The sequence below is a fragment of the Lepidochelys kempii genome, chromosome 1, assembly GCF_965140285.1.
Source record: "Lepidochelys kempii isolate rLepKem1 chromosome 1, rLepKem1.hap1, whole genome shotgun sequence".
Classification (NCBI taxonomy): Eukaryota; Metazoa; Chordata; order Testudines; family Cheloniidae; genus Lepidochelys; species Lepidochelys kempii.
Window position 1 is genome coordinate 296,953,707 of NC_136380.1, and position 15,022 is coordinate 296,968,728.

General features: G+C 40.6%; 1 protein-coding gene across 4 annotated transcripts in view; it reads right to left on the bottom strand.

Annotated features, from left to right (window-relative positions):
• The window catches only part of TMEM117 (transmembrane protein 117), a 315,494-nt gene that overhangs the window by 108,857 nt on the left and 191,615 nt on the right, over positions 1–15,022 (bottom strand). For all 4 annotated transcript variants that reach the window (XM_073328001.1, XM_073328003.1, XM_073328005.2 and 1 more), the window contains exon 5: positions 2,077–2,174. In XM_073328001.1, coding sequence (XP_073184102.1) covers positions 2,077–2,174 — 98 coding nt within the window. The remainder of the gene's footprint in view (positions 1–2,076; positions 2,175–15,022) is intronic.

Below are 15,022 nucleotides of genomic sequence, written 5' to 3' on the forward strand. Positions count from 1 at the left end.
TTTAAAGCGTTTGATTGCTCTCTGTGTCTTGCAATGCTCTCTTTTGAAAATAAAATATCTTTACCATGGCACTTCTTACTTGTCCCCTAACTAGCCTCAGTATTTTCAATCTTTTTTCAAATGAGAGTCTCTTCATGACTAACTTCACTTCACCAGAGGCTCTCTATTTTATGAGACAGATTGACCAGAATTTAATACTGCATTCCAGATGAAGGCATACCATTGATTTAGGTCATGACTTGATCTTTTCTATCCTGCTAGATATATATTTTAGCATTGTGTTTGCCTTTTTGACCATTGTGGACAGCAGAATGAAAACCACTGTTTCAGAGGTGGGAGTGGTCAAAAAGATTATATATATATAATCTCATTATTGCTTCCAATATACATTACCTTGCATTTGTGAACAATCAGTTTCATCTGCAATTCTGCTGCCCATTCACCTAGCATTCTTACATCCCACATAGTCTGCTCGAGTCTTGACAAGCCTAAATGATTTTATGTCATCTGCAATTTTTGCCATATTACTGTGCAATCCTTCCTCCAGGTCATGGTTAAATACAAATCCTAGTTCAGAATTTTGGGGCATCGCATTTTTAGTTTGCAACATGGCAAAAAAAGACTTATTCTTTCTGTTATCTATTTCTTAGCCAATTTCTAATCTGCTTTATCTCTCACCCCATGACTTATTAGTTTTCTTAATTGCCTTGTGAGAGGAACTTTGTCAAAGGCCTTTTGAAAATCCAAATACATTAGATCCACCAGTTCTCCTTCATCTACTATTTTCCTATGCAAAAAAGAGTTCTTATAGATCAGAGAGGGATTATTTTCCTTTAGAAAAACTATGCTGGTTTCTTTTATCATATATATCTCCTTAGATTAAAATAATTCTTAATTATCATTTCAATCAGATTACCTGGTACTGAACTGTCAGTGGTTGGTCATTGCCAGAAACCATTGCATCACTTTAAAAAAACAAAATAACAAAACAAGTACATTTATTAACCCTCAGTCCTCCAGTATGCTTGATTTTAATGAGAGGTGCATATTTTTGTTAGCTCGGCCCCTTCATTCTTAAGTTATTCCAGAACTCCTGGGTGTCTCCTCTTTTTGACACTCCCATTTTTTACAGTATCACATCTTTATTATCTGGAAAAAAGTAAGTATCCCAGTATCCTCTGTGGTGAGGACTGATGCAAAGAAATCATTTAGCTTCTCTATAACGTAACCTCCTGAATTTCTCCGTTTACCCTTTGCTAGAATAGCACTCACTGATATTCTCATTGGCCTCCTATATCTGAAGAATGTCTTATTGTCCTTTTTATATCTTTGACAATATGCTCTTCAAATTCCTTCTTAGACCACCTAGTTTCCATTTTTCATTCTACCTGCCATAGTTTATATTCCTTGTTATTAGCATGATTTGGGCTGGGCTGGAATTACATTTTGTGAAGTATACCTTTTGGTTCATATAACTCTTTTACCCTGTTATTTAGCCATACTGGTTTACTTCTTGTCTATTTTTTATATTCTTTCTCAAAAAAAAAATCTATGGGTCCAATCTATTTTTGCGTTCACATTAAATTGTGAATGCAAAATATTACCACATTTAATTGCAAGCACATGAGAGGACATTTAGATGTCTAGTTAACTTACATACAGGGACAAAGATGTAATGAGATATCTTAATGTTATCACATGTGCCAGCAATTTTGCTCCTACACTTCTGTGCCCACAATTGCCTGGACAAAAAATGGAAGCCAGGTTGAGGCAATTTTAAAATTTGGCTCATATGTCATATATTCTTATTTGAGGGTGTGCATGCATGTGCAGCCTGGATTTAAATTGCTGTAAAGCTTTTTTATTAATATAAAAATTGTTTTAAACAGGCTGGCAAATATTGTTTGACATTTTTTTAGAAAATATAGCTTAAATCCTTTACCAGTTTTATTCTGATCATGTATTCACTTCAAATTTCTTCACTGACATAGAGCGTTAGAGGGTACTTTGGCAGAGGTTTGGATGTCTATTCAAGGCTCAGTCTATTCAAGGCTCAGGATTTTACTGTTTTCCTACCAGAATAAAATGATCCTAACATTTCCTTTCTTCCAGAAAGCTCTGGCAGACTTCCCCCAGTCAGGGTAGGGCTTGTCCTGAAGCATCATATCAGTGACCTATGGAGGAAGAAGGAAATCATTTAAATCAGTGTCACAAAGTTTTAAACACAAATTTTTAGATTCCAAAAGGTTTTTCATTTCAGATCATTCTTATCAACATTTGTAACGACAGCTAAGCTGAAAATCTGAACAAAGATATTATCTGCAGCTCTCTTATTCAAAACCTACATGAACTCTGGTCTGCTTTCTAGAACTTGTGTGTACCCCTTCATAAGAGATGTGAGAAGGCTCATGCATTGCCAAAGATGCAGAGAAGACAGAAGTTAATCTAAACGAGTTACTTATGAAGATCTAGGAAAAAATGGATGTAGGTTACTTTCTTCATAGCCATATGAAGAAGGCAAACAGTACTATTCCAGTCCAGCTGGGTAGGTAAGTTCAAGTTCAATGAGCATAGTGTCGGGAGAATATTGGCTATGAAATCTGAATTGCAGTCCAGAGGATTGAAGCCAGGGAAGCTTGTGCAGTAAGGGCCATATGCTACCCTCGATCCCAGATGCCAATGAGAAATGTACACACAGAGTAAAGGCCATATATGACCCTAAAACCTGTGCTGTCCCCTTACATGGTATTTAAAAATTGAAAAGCTTATTCTACTTTTCAGTACTCATATTTAAATGGACCATCTGTCAAACTCTGCCCAGAGACCCATACACACATTCTACTTTTGGATGATTTACAAAAAGAATTAGAAATGAGCCTGAACTAAAGCAATAGATTTGGATATCCATGATCTTTGAGTCATATCCTTTTTTTCATATCCTTTTTTTCAGATTAACACTCTTCTTAAGTATTGAAAAATACAGTATAGTCATTTCATCCACCATGCTATTTAGAAAACCCAGTGGTGGGGAAAACATACACAGAATGTTTATGTTAAAAAAAAAAAAAAGTCAGTACACAGCCCTGGCTGTGATATGCAATAAAATAAATGTTTGTCTGCCACTAGCATCACTACACTGTTTAAACTATTAATTCCTTTTATAAATATAAAAGTAACTCCTACAGAGATTTCAAGACTTCCCTTCTCCCCCAGTTTTACTCACTTCCAAATAAAACCCAGTTTTACGGAGAATTTCTTATTTTTATTTTCTTCCTGGTTTATTTTTGAAGCATGGAGTTGTTTTGGTTTGGGTCTTTTAATTTAATCAGCTAGCATGTGAATTAGTACTTTCATTCAAAGACATTTTACAGTGTTTATTGAAGGGAACAAAAAGCCTATGTTTAAATCGAAGCCACATATGAGGGTTCTCAGCCCTCAGCGGGTGAAGGTGTTCAACACATTGCAGAACTAAGTCCTAAATGATGATGAAAACTTTAAGCATATCCAGGGTTCCAGGGTTCTATCAATCTTAGCTTGAAGAATCGATTGTATCCTGAAATACTACCATTTCCAATGGTTTTCCTTTGGTAATTCCTTTCTCCAAGCACCCATGTTAATAAGACTCCCAAGGTTAACTAAATAAATATTTGGATACATATTTAATGCTTAAAAGGCCCTCTAAAGATTTAATTAATTTCATTCAGAAATACTTTTCCAGTTCCAGGAAGATTCTGTACAGTAATAAATATTTGCAAGGAAACAGATGATTACCAAATGGGTTTTATTCAATTTTCAAAATGTTTTCTCCAGAGTACTTTCTGGGAAATACTTATATTTGCTAGAAGGAAACAATCTGCAGCTGTGTGACCAGTTATTACAGCAGCATGTTTTATAAGAATGGCAATCAAGTAAGTGACATTTGCTGAGGAAAATGGCAAGATGAAGCAGGAAATGTTCATTCTGATATCAGACAGCTGGTCTTTTTCATCTCTTAGCTTCAGCATTTATTTTAAGTCTTATCATCAGATCAATGTCAGGTCACTTGCAGCTAAATTGGCAGAAGCAAAGACAGTCATTAAAGGGATGCATTCAATAAAGAAAAATCCAATTATCTTTTGCATTAGAGAAATCAAATTCATTTTCTGCTGGTGGTCAAGGACAGTCATTGTGGAACATGGTGCATGGGAGGAAGGTACTCAGCTTTGTCACAATATAAATAATTTTGTTGGGATAGTATCGATGTAATAGCAATAAGTTGTTTTAACGTCCACCAGCATTGGCAGAAAACAAAAATTCAAACCTTTTGTTTTCTACAAGTTAAAGACTTTATTTCACATCTCAAAATCCAATGCACTGCCCGGCAAACATTCATCTCTATTAGATCAGACTATCTGGAAAAATGCTCTGTTACAGTATACTGCGGAATAGATGTTCCATGACGTGCAATTCTTGCATTCTTCAATTATTCTATGTATGTATCTTGTATAGTCAAAATAAAATGGGAAAAGCCACTTGAAAAATATCCATTACTTAATTAATTAATTTTGTATCTATAACTATGAAAGACTCGGAACGTGATACTCTGAAACCAATGTTAATACAGTAACAGCCGTGTTAGTCTGTATTCGCAAAAAGAAAAGGAGTACTTGTGGCACCTTAGAGACTAACAAATTTATTTGAGCATGAGCTTTCGTGAGCTACAGCTCACTTCATCGGATGCATACCGTGGAAACTACAGAAGACATTATATACACACAGAGACCATGATGTTTCTGCAGTTTATAATGTCTTCTGCAGTTTCCACAGTATGCATCCGATGAAGTGAGCTGTAGCTCACGAAAGCTCATGCTCAAATAAATTGGTTAGTCTCTAAGGTGCCACAAGTCCTCCTTTTCTTTTTGTATTAACATTGGTTATACTGACTCAATTTAAAAGTGTATGTCTTTTTATGCATAACTATGTTCCTATGTTTCACTTAATGTTCCATTAGAAAAATGGGTATTGTCTATAAAGACTTACAAACTACAGTTACATGGTGTGCACAGTCAGATGCTTGTTCAGTGAAAAATAAAACTGGCATTTCTTGTATTGCCTTTTTGAACCACAGACTTCATTTTACAAGACACAAATATCAGTGTGGCTGCACGTTATCTAGGAGGGTAACCCAGGAATACTTTAGTGGCACATCTCTCTTCATCATGGTCAAATATGCAGAAATGCTATGAGTCACAATGTTAAAGATAAAAAAAACCCTACGGCCCACTGTGAAATGGTACACTGCAACCATGTAGAAGCAGGAAATTTTGATTTTGAGATGAACCGTTATGGGAAGTACAACTACCAGACAATACAATTACCAGTAGAGAACATGTATAAGATGGGTATAATGATACTTACTCATCTTTGTAAAGTGCTTTGAGATGCTCAGACGAAAACTGTTATAGGAAAGCTAATTATTTATTTATTCTTATCATTGCATCAGTTTTTCATAAAACTACCTTTGTCACTGGTCAAACCACTGCTTTTTTATTACATCACCTACAGCAGACAGAGAAAATTATTGTGAAGTTCTGCTTCTTAGAAGGTATCTTGCAGGATTCTCACTCCTGGCTTACAGAGTAGCAGCCGTGTTAGCCTGTATCTGTAAAAAGAAAAGGAATACTTGTGGCACCGATGAAGTGAGCTGTAGCTCACAAAAGCTTATGCTCTAATAAATCTGTTAGTCTCTAAAGTGCTACAGATACTCCTTTTCTTTTTACTCTTGGCTTAGTGTGAGATTGGCAGACCTTTCCTAGTTCTTAAGGTTTTATGACCTTTGAGGGCTATGATAGCAAGGCAGTTATTGCAAACCGCCCCTTGCTGTGTATAAATGCTGCTTTCTGAATATTCCAGTCTGTCCCTTTGACTGAGTGGAAGGTGAAGCTCCCAGGAGGAAAAAAATCTCAATTCAAACGATCAATTTAAGATCAAAACATGTGCCTCAGAGAAAAAATGAAAAACCAAAGTGTGAACACAACTCAAACGCTAATCTCCCAACTCTGAGGGGACTGAGCATGGGCAGAGAATCCTACAAGATGTTACCAGTGAAACAGCATAACAAATAACTGCAAACAGGAACCTTTCCAAATCTGTGCTATGAGCTCAGCTCACATTGTAAAGTCCAAATTCATTCTTCTTCTGATGTTTGACTTTATTAACAAAGAAAGCAACAATAAAATACCATAAGATTAGCTTGCTCCTTCTATCAGGTTTAGCTGCTTTTAGAGTTCTTCCCTCAGGGCTGCTCAGACCACACACTCCCAAGAAAGTCACTTCAAAGGTGCAGTAATGAGATCCCCACCTCAGTGAGTCAACAGACCCACTTAATCCTTTCACAGTAAAATCATCTGCTAAGAGGTGTTTCAGACAAACACTGACAGCCTGTTACAAACCTGAAAATAAATTTAGCTGCAAATAAAAAACTCTAAACAAGGACAACATGGGGACACTTTTGACCATTCCTTCAAAAATCTTCAAACCCCTTCCTGGGTAGGAACTAAAGCAGAAGTTCCCACACTGTAGTCGTTGGAGCAATTGCTGCTAGTCTGTGGAGAGATGGTTTGTTAAATGGTGCTGGCTCATCATCTTTGTTTCCAGCTGCTAAATTGCATTTTAAAATAATTAAAATCTATTAAATGCTTTCATAACAGCCCTTTTTCTATGTAAATAATTGGAGTATGTGTAAATTGGAAGGAAAATGGACTATGAGACAATCTCTGTTATTAGGAAGTGAACTACCCTATGAAAATGTTTGGAAATGCCTGAACTAGAGAACAATGAGCTCACTGGAGTTTCCTTCAGTATTTCATTTGTAAAAAGAAAAGGAGTGCTTGCGGCACCTTAGAGACTAACAAATTTATCTGAGCATAAGCTTTCGTGACCTACAGCTCACTTCACCGGATGCATTCAGTCTGAAGTGAGCTGTAGCTCACGAAAGTTTATGCTCAAATAAATTTGTTAGTCTCTCAGGTGCCACAAGTCCTCCTTTTCTTTTTGCAAATACAGACTAACACGGCTGCTACTCTGAAACCTATTTCATTTGTAGTAGTCATCCCCTGGTCATCAAATTGGGTGAGGCACACACCTCAAGAATTAAACAATAAACAGAGGACGGAATATTGGAAGCCATGGTCCATCAGAACTCTCTAGAATTACAAGCATCTGATGAAAAAACAATGAGGAGTCCTTGTGGCACCTTAGAGACTAACATATTTATTTGGGCATAAGCTTTCATGGGCTAGAACCCACTTCAAAGCTTATGCCCAAATAAATGTGTGAGTCTCTAAGATGCCCCAAGGACTCCTCGTTGTTTCTGTGGATACAGACTAACACAGCTACCACTCTGAAACCAAGCATCTGATGGACTCTGAAATCTTCTCTACCTCGAATTAAGCACCGAGTAGTTTACGTTCTAACACACACCACCACAGCAACATTTTATGTCAACAAACAAGGAGTGCTCTTTCCCAACTACGTTGTCTAAAAGCTCTGACTCTGTGGTCATAATGCCTGGGACATTGAGCGTTTCCAATGGCTTTGTACCTGAAAGGACAGATAACTTATTAATGAACACATTAAATCACAGACTATAAGGTCAGCATGAGTGATCTCTGACGCAGTACATAGTGGACTTACTGCTCAGAAAGAGGGTTCAATCAATACACCTCTTCATAACTAACAGCAATGAAAAATGCCCTCTATTCTCCTTCAGAGCATGGACGGACAAAGATTTTTGTTACAGATCCATTCCTATTAGATTGGAGCAGCAGATTTCTATGTTTTCCCTCTAATCCCATGGAAATCAGGGAGCTAGAACATTCTCTACCTTGGGACTCTGAGAGTTTCCTTTTGTCCTAAAGGCACTTTTTCCTTTATTTGGCTTATGTACTAATAAACCCCCCAAAATGTAGTATCTGAGCACCTCACAATCTTTAATGTAACATGCCTCTAAGGAAGGCAAGTGGTATAATCCCCACTTTACAGATAGGAAACTGGGGCACAGAGAGGCTAAGTGACTTGCTCAAAGTCACATAGGACATCTCTGGTCGAAAAGGGAACTGAACCCAGGTCTTCTATAGCCCAGGATTACACAATACGTATGAGCCTATCCATCCTTTTCTCCTCCCAGGAACCTATTCAGGCTTGCCAAGAAAAAGCCAATTTCTGCTTGTTTTAAGCAGACTAGGTTTATCATTTCTTTGAGTTACTTATTGATCGTTTCTAGGCTTTTTCAGTAGCTTATTTGCTTGTTTCTAGGCTTTTCTGGCTCTTTAAGTAGCTTGTTGCTTGTTTTGGCTTTCCTTTTGGGCTTTTCTGGGAGGTGTGGCTGCTGCTTTTTTTTTTTTTTTTTTAATTGCCCACAGAGAGTGTGGTTGTCTCCTAGTTGCACAATCCCTCTCCCAACACCAAAAGAAAGGGGATAGGAAGAAATCAGGATCTGGAGACTGACAGTCCCCAGGGCCAATGCTCCAGGTCAGCCCGATTAACAGGACAATAGCAGGTCAAGGGGGGAACCAGGAGCCCAGAGCAGGGATGGGGGCCTGGCCCAGCCCGCTTGAGCTCCATCTATGTGAGCTGGAGGGAGCCAGCTCACTCAGTCAGCTTGGGTTGGGTTCCTCTCCCTGTGTGTGTCCACATGAGTTTGCTGCATGTGTTTGCTTCTTGAGTGACCTGCAGTGCCTACTCTCTCCCCATGGGCTACCTCCTACCTACACTACTAGGTACAGGGGAGTTCACTGGTTGGTTGGTTGGTTGGTAGGTATGGGGGTGGTGGTTGGGAGCGGGGTACTGATAGCAGTACGCTGGCAGGTTGCAGCAGCCTAGGATTTGCCTGCCGTTGCTGGCTGCTGGTTCTGCAATGCTTGTGCTTTTTAAAAAAATATTTATTATTATTATTATTATTATTAAAAGCTCAGCTGTGGTCGGTGGTCTTTCCGTTGGTGCACCTCTGGTGGTGGTGTTGCAGCTGCACCACTGGGGGGAGGTCTGTTGGGGGAGCTGCAAGGGGTGGTGGGATGCAGGCTGTGGGGGTTTGTGTGGGGGAGGGGCAGAGGGTGGCAAAGCTGAGTGCGGGGGGCTGCAGCACGGCTTGGGTCACAGAGCTGTGGAGGGGAGTAGAGTGGCACCATGCCACTGTTGTTGGTCAGTGACTCTTGGGGCATTTCCAGTCGTGTGGTGCACACCACGGGGTATCTTTTGGGGGTCTGGTGATATTATGGCTGTTCTGGCAGTCGGCTGGTGGCACTGTGGATACAGACCAGTGCTGACCAAAATGGGATTGGCTTGTGCTGGGTAGCTTGGGCTTGTTTTGAAAGGCAGTGCAGCTTTATTATCTTGTGAGACTTGGCAACCACCCAGGTGTGTATTTATAGTGTGCCAATCATTATAGCACCTAGGCACCAAATACAAGAACTAGTTCCTGGAGGAAGGTTCCTACAGCATAAACTCAGAGTTCAGAGCCATCTCCTTTATTGTCCTCCTTTATTGGCCAGTCAACACCTTTCCACTCTTGGTGGAGTGGGAAATCATCCACTGAAGAGGGATTGGATTTATGGCTTATTACAACGATCTACTTAACCTTCCCCCCCCCACTTCCACTCAGTTTTTTTATTTTCTCCTTTCCCCTCTTTGATTGGAGAGGTGTTAACTGGCCACTTGACCTCGAATGGTTCCTTGAAATATGTGCTAACTACTTATGCTAAACAATCTGTTCTACCTTGTATTTAGTAACCTATTTCCCCTTGTTTTTTCCTACCCCCCCCCCCCAGATGTTCTGGTTTAACTTGGATTTAAACTTGGAGAGTGGTCAGTTTGGATGAGCTATTACCAGCAGGAGAGTGAGTTTGTGTGTGTATGGGGGTGGGGGTGGGGTGTGAGAAAACCTGGATTTGTGCTGGAAATGGCCCACCTTGATTATCATGCACATTGTAGGGAGAGTGGTCACTTTGGATGAGCTATTACCAGCAGGATAGTGAGTTTGTGTGTGTGGTTTTTGGGAGGGGGTGAGAGAACCTGGATTTGTGCAGGAAATGGCCCAACTTGATTATCATGCACATTGTGTAAAGAGTTGTCACTTTGGATGGGCTATCACCAGCAGGAGAGTGAATTTGTGTGGGGGGGTGGAGGGTGAGAAAACCTGAATTTGTGCTGGAAATTCCCCAACCTGATGATCACTTTAGATAAGCTATTACCAGCAGGACAGTGGGGTGGGAGGAGGTATTGTTTCATATTCTCTGTGTGTATATAAAGTCTGCTGCAGTTTCCACGGTATGCATCCGATGAAGTGAGCTGTAGCTCACGAAAGCTCATGCTGAAATAAATTGGTTAGTCTCTAAGGTGCCACAAGTACTCCTTTTCTGAAGGCATGGCTACACTTGCAGATGTAGAGTGCTTTGAGTTAAACCAGCCTTTAGAGAGCACAGTAGGAAAAGCGCTGCAGTCTGTCCACACTGACAGCTTCAAGCGCACTGGCGTGGCCACATTTGCGGCACTTGCAGCGGCATTGGGAGCAGTGCATTGTGGGCAGCTATCCCAGCATGCAAGTGACTGCAACATGCTTTTCAAATGGGGGTGGGGTGGAGTGGAGTGTGACAGGCAGTGTGTTGTGTGTATGTGGGGGGGGGGAGAGAGTGATTTGGGGGGGCTGAGAGCATGTCAGCATGCTGTCTTGTAAGTTCAGACAGCAGCAGACCCCTCTCCCCCACCCGACTCCCTCTCTCTCACACACACAGCATTCCACACTAATGGTGTCAGGATTCCCTCCCCACTCTGAACGCTAGGGTACAGATGTGGGAACCCACATGAAAGACCCCCTAAGCTTATTTCTACCAGCTTAGGTTAAAAACTTCCCCAAGGCACAAATCCTTCCTTGTCCTTGGAGGAGTACTGCTGCCACCACCAAGTGAGTTAGAAAAAGATTCAGGAAAAGAACCACTTGAAGTTCCTGTTTCCCTAAAATGTCCCCCCAAGCCCCTTCACCTCTCTTCCTGGAGAGACTTGAGAATAATCTACCAACCAAATAGGTAAACCAGATTCTTAAAAAACACAAATTTATAATAAAGAAAAAAAAATAAAAGAAGCACTTCTGTAAAATTAGGATGGCAGGTAACTTTACAGGGTAATCAGATTCAAAACAGAGGATTCCCCTCTAGGCAAAACTTTAAAGTTACAAAAAAACAGGGATAAACCTCCCTCTTAGCACAGGGAAAATTCACAAGCTAAAAACAAAAGATAATCTAACGCGCCTTGCCTTATTTACTTACTCTTTTTGCAATATTGAGACTCATTTTAGGATGATTTTAGAAGAAGGAGTTTTCTGAGCTGATGCTTCTCTGCTTCCCCAGGGAACACACAAACAAAGAGCACAAAGCCTTCGCCCCCCGCCCCCAGATTTGAAAGTATCTTCTTTCCCCATTGGTCTTTTTGGTCAGGTGCCAACCAGGTTATTTGAGCTTCTTAACCCCTTACAGGTAAGGAGGAATTCTAGGCTACCCTTAGCTGTATGGTTATGACAAATGGCTTGCTTTGTCTCAGAGCAGATAAGCAGACGGCTGTCAGAAACGGAGCTTTCAAAGGGCATATCCGCATTCCTGCAGCGATTCAAAAACAATGACAAGAGTGGCCACTTGACTTAAGGGAATTATGGGATGTTTCTGGAGGCTGATCAGAGCGCAGTAAAGCAACAACTCGTTCACACTGGCGCTCCAGTGGGGGCGCAGCAAACGTTATTCCACTCGCCGAGGTGGAGTCCCAGAGCGCTGTAGCCGTGGAGTCAGAGCGCTCTACGTGCCTTGCCAGTGTGGACAGGGAGTGAGCTAGTGTGCCCGGGGCTCCTTTATTGCACCGTAACTCGCAAGTGTAGCCAAGCCCTGAGTACATTTCCCAGACCTGAAGAAGAGCTTTGTGTAAGCTCTGAAGCTTGTCTCTCTCATCAAGAGAAGTTGGTCCAAGAAAATATATTACCTCACCCACCTTGCCTCTGTAATATCCTGGGACCTGTTACCACAACATTGTATACAAGAGCTTAACAGAAATGTATGTAATGTTCTGTGACTGTTCTGCAAATAATTAGCTTCTAGTTACAAAGAGTAACCAGCAAATGGAAGCTGTCAACAAAAAAAATAAACGGCAGCTACTTATGTAATACATTTTGCAACCTTTCCCAAGCCTCTCTTCAGCATTGCCTCTATCACACAAGAGGAAAGTACACAACTAAATGAATTTCTGTTCAGATCACAAGCCTTTTACCAAATATCCTTTAAATTACATATGTGCAACATTAATATCGGTTTTAATCACCCACGTGCACTGCTCCCTCTAAGCCATGCGCGTGGGCGCGTGCACACAGATCTTAAACCCCGCGCACACGGCGACACATCCCGGCTTCGGCTTTTTTTTGTGTGTGCTTCGGCGGCGGCACAGAAGAAATTTTTTGCGCACACGGCCTGTTAAAAATTAGAGGGAACATTGCCCCTGTGTATAGAAACTCCAACCACAGTCAAAAAACAAAAGCCTTCAGAGTTTAGAAATCCCTATATTAAGCAATATCTTATTATACTTCCAAAGAAATACTGCCCTTGGAGAAAAGGCAAATCCTCCGCATAAATCAGTCAAGCCCATTTTTTAAAAGCTCCTCTAATGTCTGACTTCTGAGAACAAAGGTGCTGCATGGAAGCTAAGCTTCCGCTGGTACTGTTCTTCATGCTTACTGAATATACCCAATTCTCTTGAGCCTATTCCACTGTCACATGTACTCCAATTGGTAAACTGACTCAGAATACTGGCATGTGAAAATGACAAACCACTTTCAATGTAAGACTCTTTATTTAAAAATAGTCCAGGTAAACAATTCTTTATAAAGCTTGATTCATAGGAAAAAAAATGTAAAAAGGCCTGTAAAACTGCCACCAAAGACAGACAATGATTTGAGGCTCACTACAGACAGAGACCCTTGAAAGACAGCAAGAAACAGCAGCTCCTCTGAGCCTGCATCTGGAAGATTGTGTTTAGTTACTGGCATCCTTAAGAAAAAGGCACACAAATTGGAGGAATTCATTCTTTCTGTTACTTTTCTCTGATTAGGGAGCAGAGGGGATTAATCGTTAAGCAAACAGTGATTCCTCTATTAAAGTCAACTTTTACCAATGGTTACCACATTACAGTGCCTAAATATTGGATGCATTTCCTGTTCTAAACATAGCAATAATGGCCAACCCACAAAACAACATAAGACTTCCTTAAAAATCATGATTTTTTAAAAAAAAAAATTTTTTTGAGGTTTTGTTTTATTTGCATTCTCTTTTTTGAGCATTTAGGATTTAGGTTTTCTATCTTTTCTCTGTAACTGTTGTTAGGATAAAGATATTCAGGCTTGTCTGCAAAGGCCTGTACTTTAAGAATGTAGGTGTATTCTTATCACTTGGCTAGTTCTGGAGGTATAAAAGAAAGAATTAAAATCACTGTCTGCTGGTGTAAGGGCCTTCTCTTACTGTGACAGTCTGAGGCCCTGTTCTTAGGCTAAGGCCTTTGGCTAAGCAGCAGAGGCAGCCATAAGCTAGGAATGGGAACAGGGACACAGGCGTAAGGCTCTGTGGTGTCAGAGCTGGGAAGGAGGATACTAAGGAAGGAAACTGGAATCATGCTTGCTGGAAGTTCACCCCAATAAACATCGAATTGTTTGCACCTTTGGACTTCGGGTATTGTTGCTCTCTGTTCATGCGAGAAGGACCAGGGAAGTAAGTGGGTGAAGGAATAAGCCCCCTAACATCTGTGAAGTCCAGAAAATTATTTTTTCTTTTAAATGAAAGCTCAGAAGGACCTGGGGCTTCAAGAAAAATACCAAAGACTCATGATAAAATCACAAGACTTGGTGCTTTAGTGTAGACAATAGCTATGCTGACAATAGCTATGGTTCTCCCACTAGCATAGGTAATCCACTTCCCTGAGAGCCAGTAGCTAGGTAGATGGAAGAATTCTTCCCCCGACTGAGGAAGTTAAACCAACCTAATTTTCTAATGTAGACCAGGCCTTACTGTTATATGTGTAGAGGAAATGTTGCAGGTCTCCGGGGATTGTGGTTTGTTAAGAATTTTTTAAATGTTGATAAAAAATGTTAAATGTTTCAGAACTATCAAGTTAGCACTTTGCTAGCCCATGTCACCGTATAGCATATGACAGTTACTCTTATCCACCCTGTCCTCTTCCTTCGGATTCTTGTGTGTATGTGTGGGAGGAGGGGGCGGGGGGTGTCTGCGCACATGCCCCCTTTCTTAAATTTTATTGTAAACTCTTCAAGGAAGGCAGCATGTATAAATGCGTTTGGTAACACCTAGCACACAGCATCTCCAAATGTGCATACAACTGCAATACCAATAATAGTAATATATTTTAAAAACCTTTCTTATGAAATATCTAGTGCTGCTGCACAAACAACGCACCTGACATTAACCTTACAAAAATCAAGGAAATTAAAAGTTAAGCCACTTACTAGTCTGAATCCTGTGTTCTTCCAGCTGCAGGACTACAGTTTACCATTACAACTACCGTACACCACAAACCACACACTGCAGTCTGAGGTCCCACCCCTCAGCTTACCCTGCTCCAAACATCCTTTTACCAAAGTATCCCCTGCCAATACTATTAGTTGTGGATGTTTGCTCGACTAGTATGTTGTGTTAGGAGTGGATAGTTCAGAAAAGAGGGTGAAGGAATAGTGGTACCAGGGCCACAAAAAAATTCAAAGAAAATAAAAACTACCCTGGTGTGGAATTTCACATTGATAGGCCACCTGCTTTTAGAGACTCCAAAGGAATGTATCCCTTATTTTAAGCCCAGTTTAGAAAACAATCCTAACTATTGTGACAAAGTTCCTCCTCTGCCTTGGTGGGTCCTGCGCTTATTGGCAGATTTGCTCACCTCAAAGATTAATGGCAGCCCTCAGTTTGGCCACTTTTGCTATTGGCTCAAACCTGCCGTTCACTCAGGT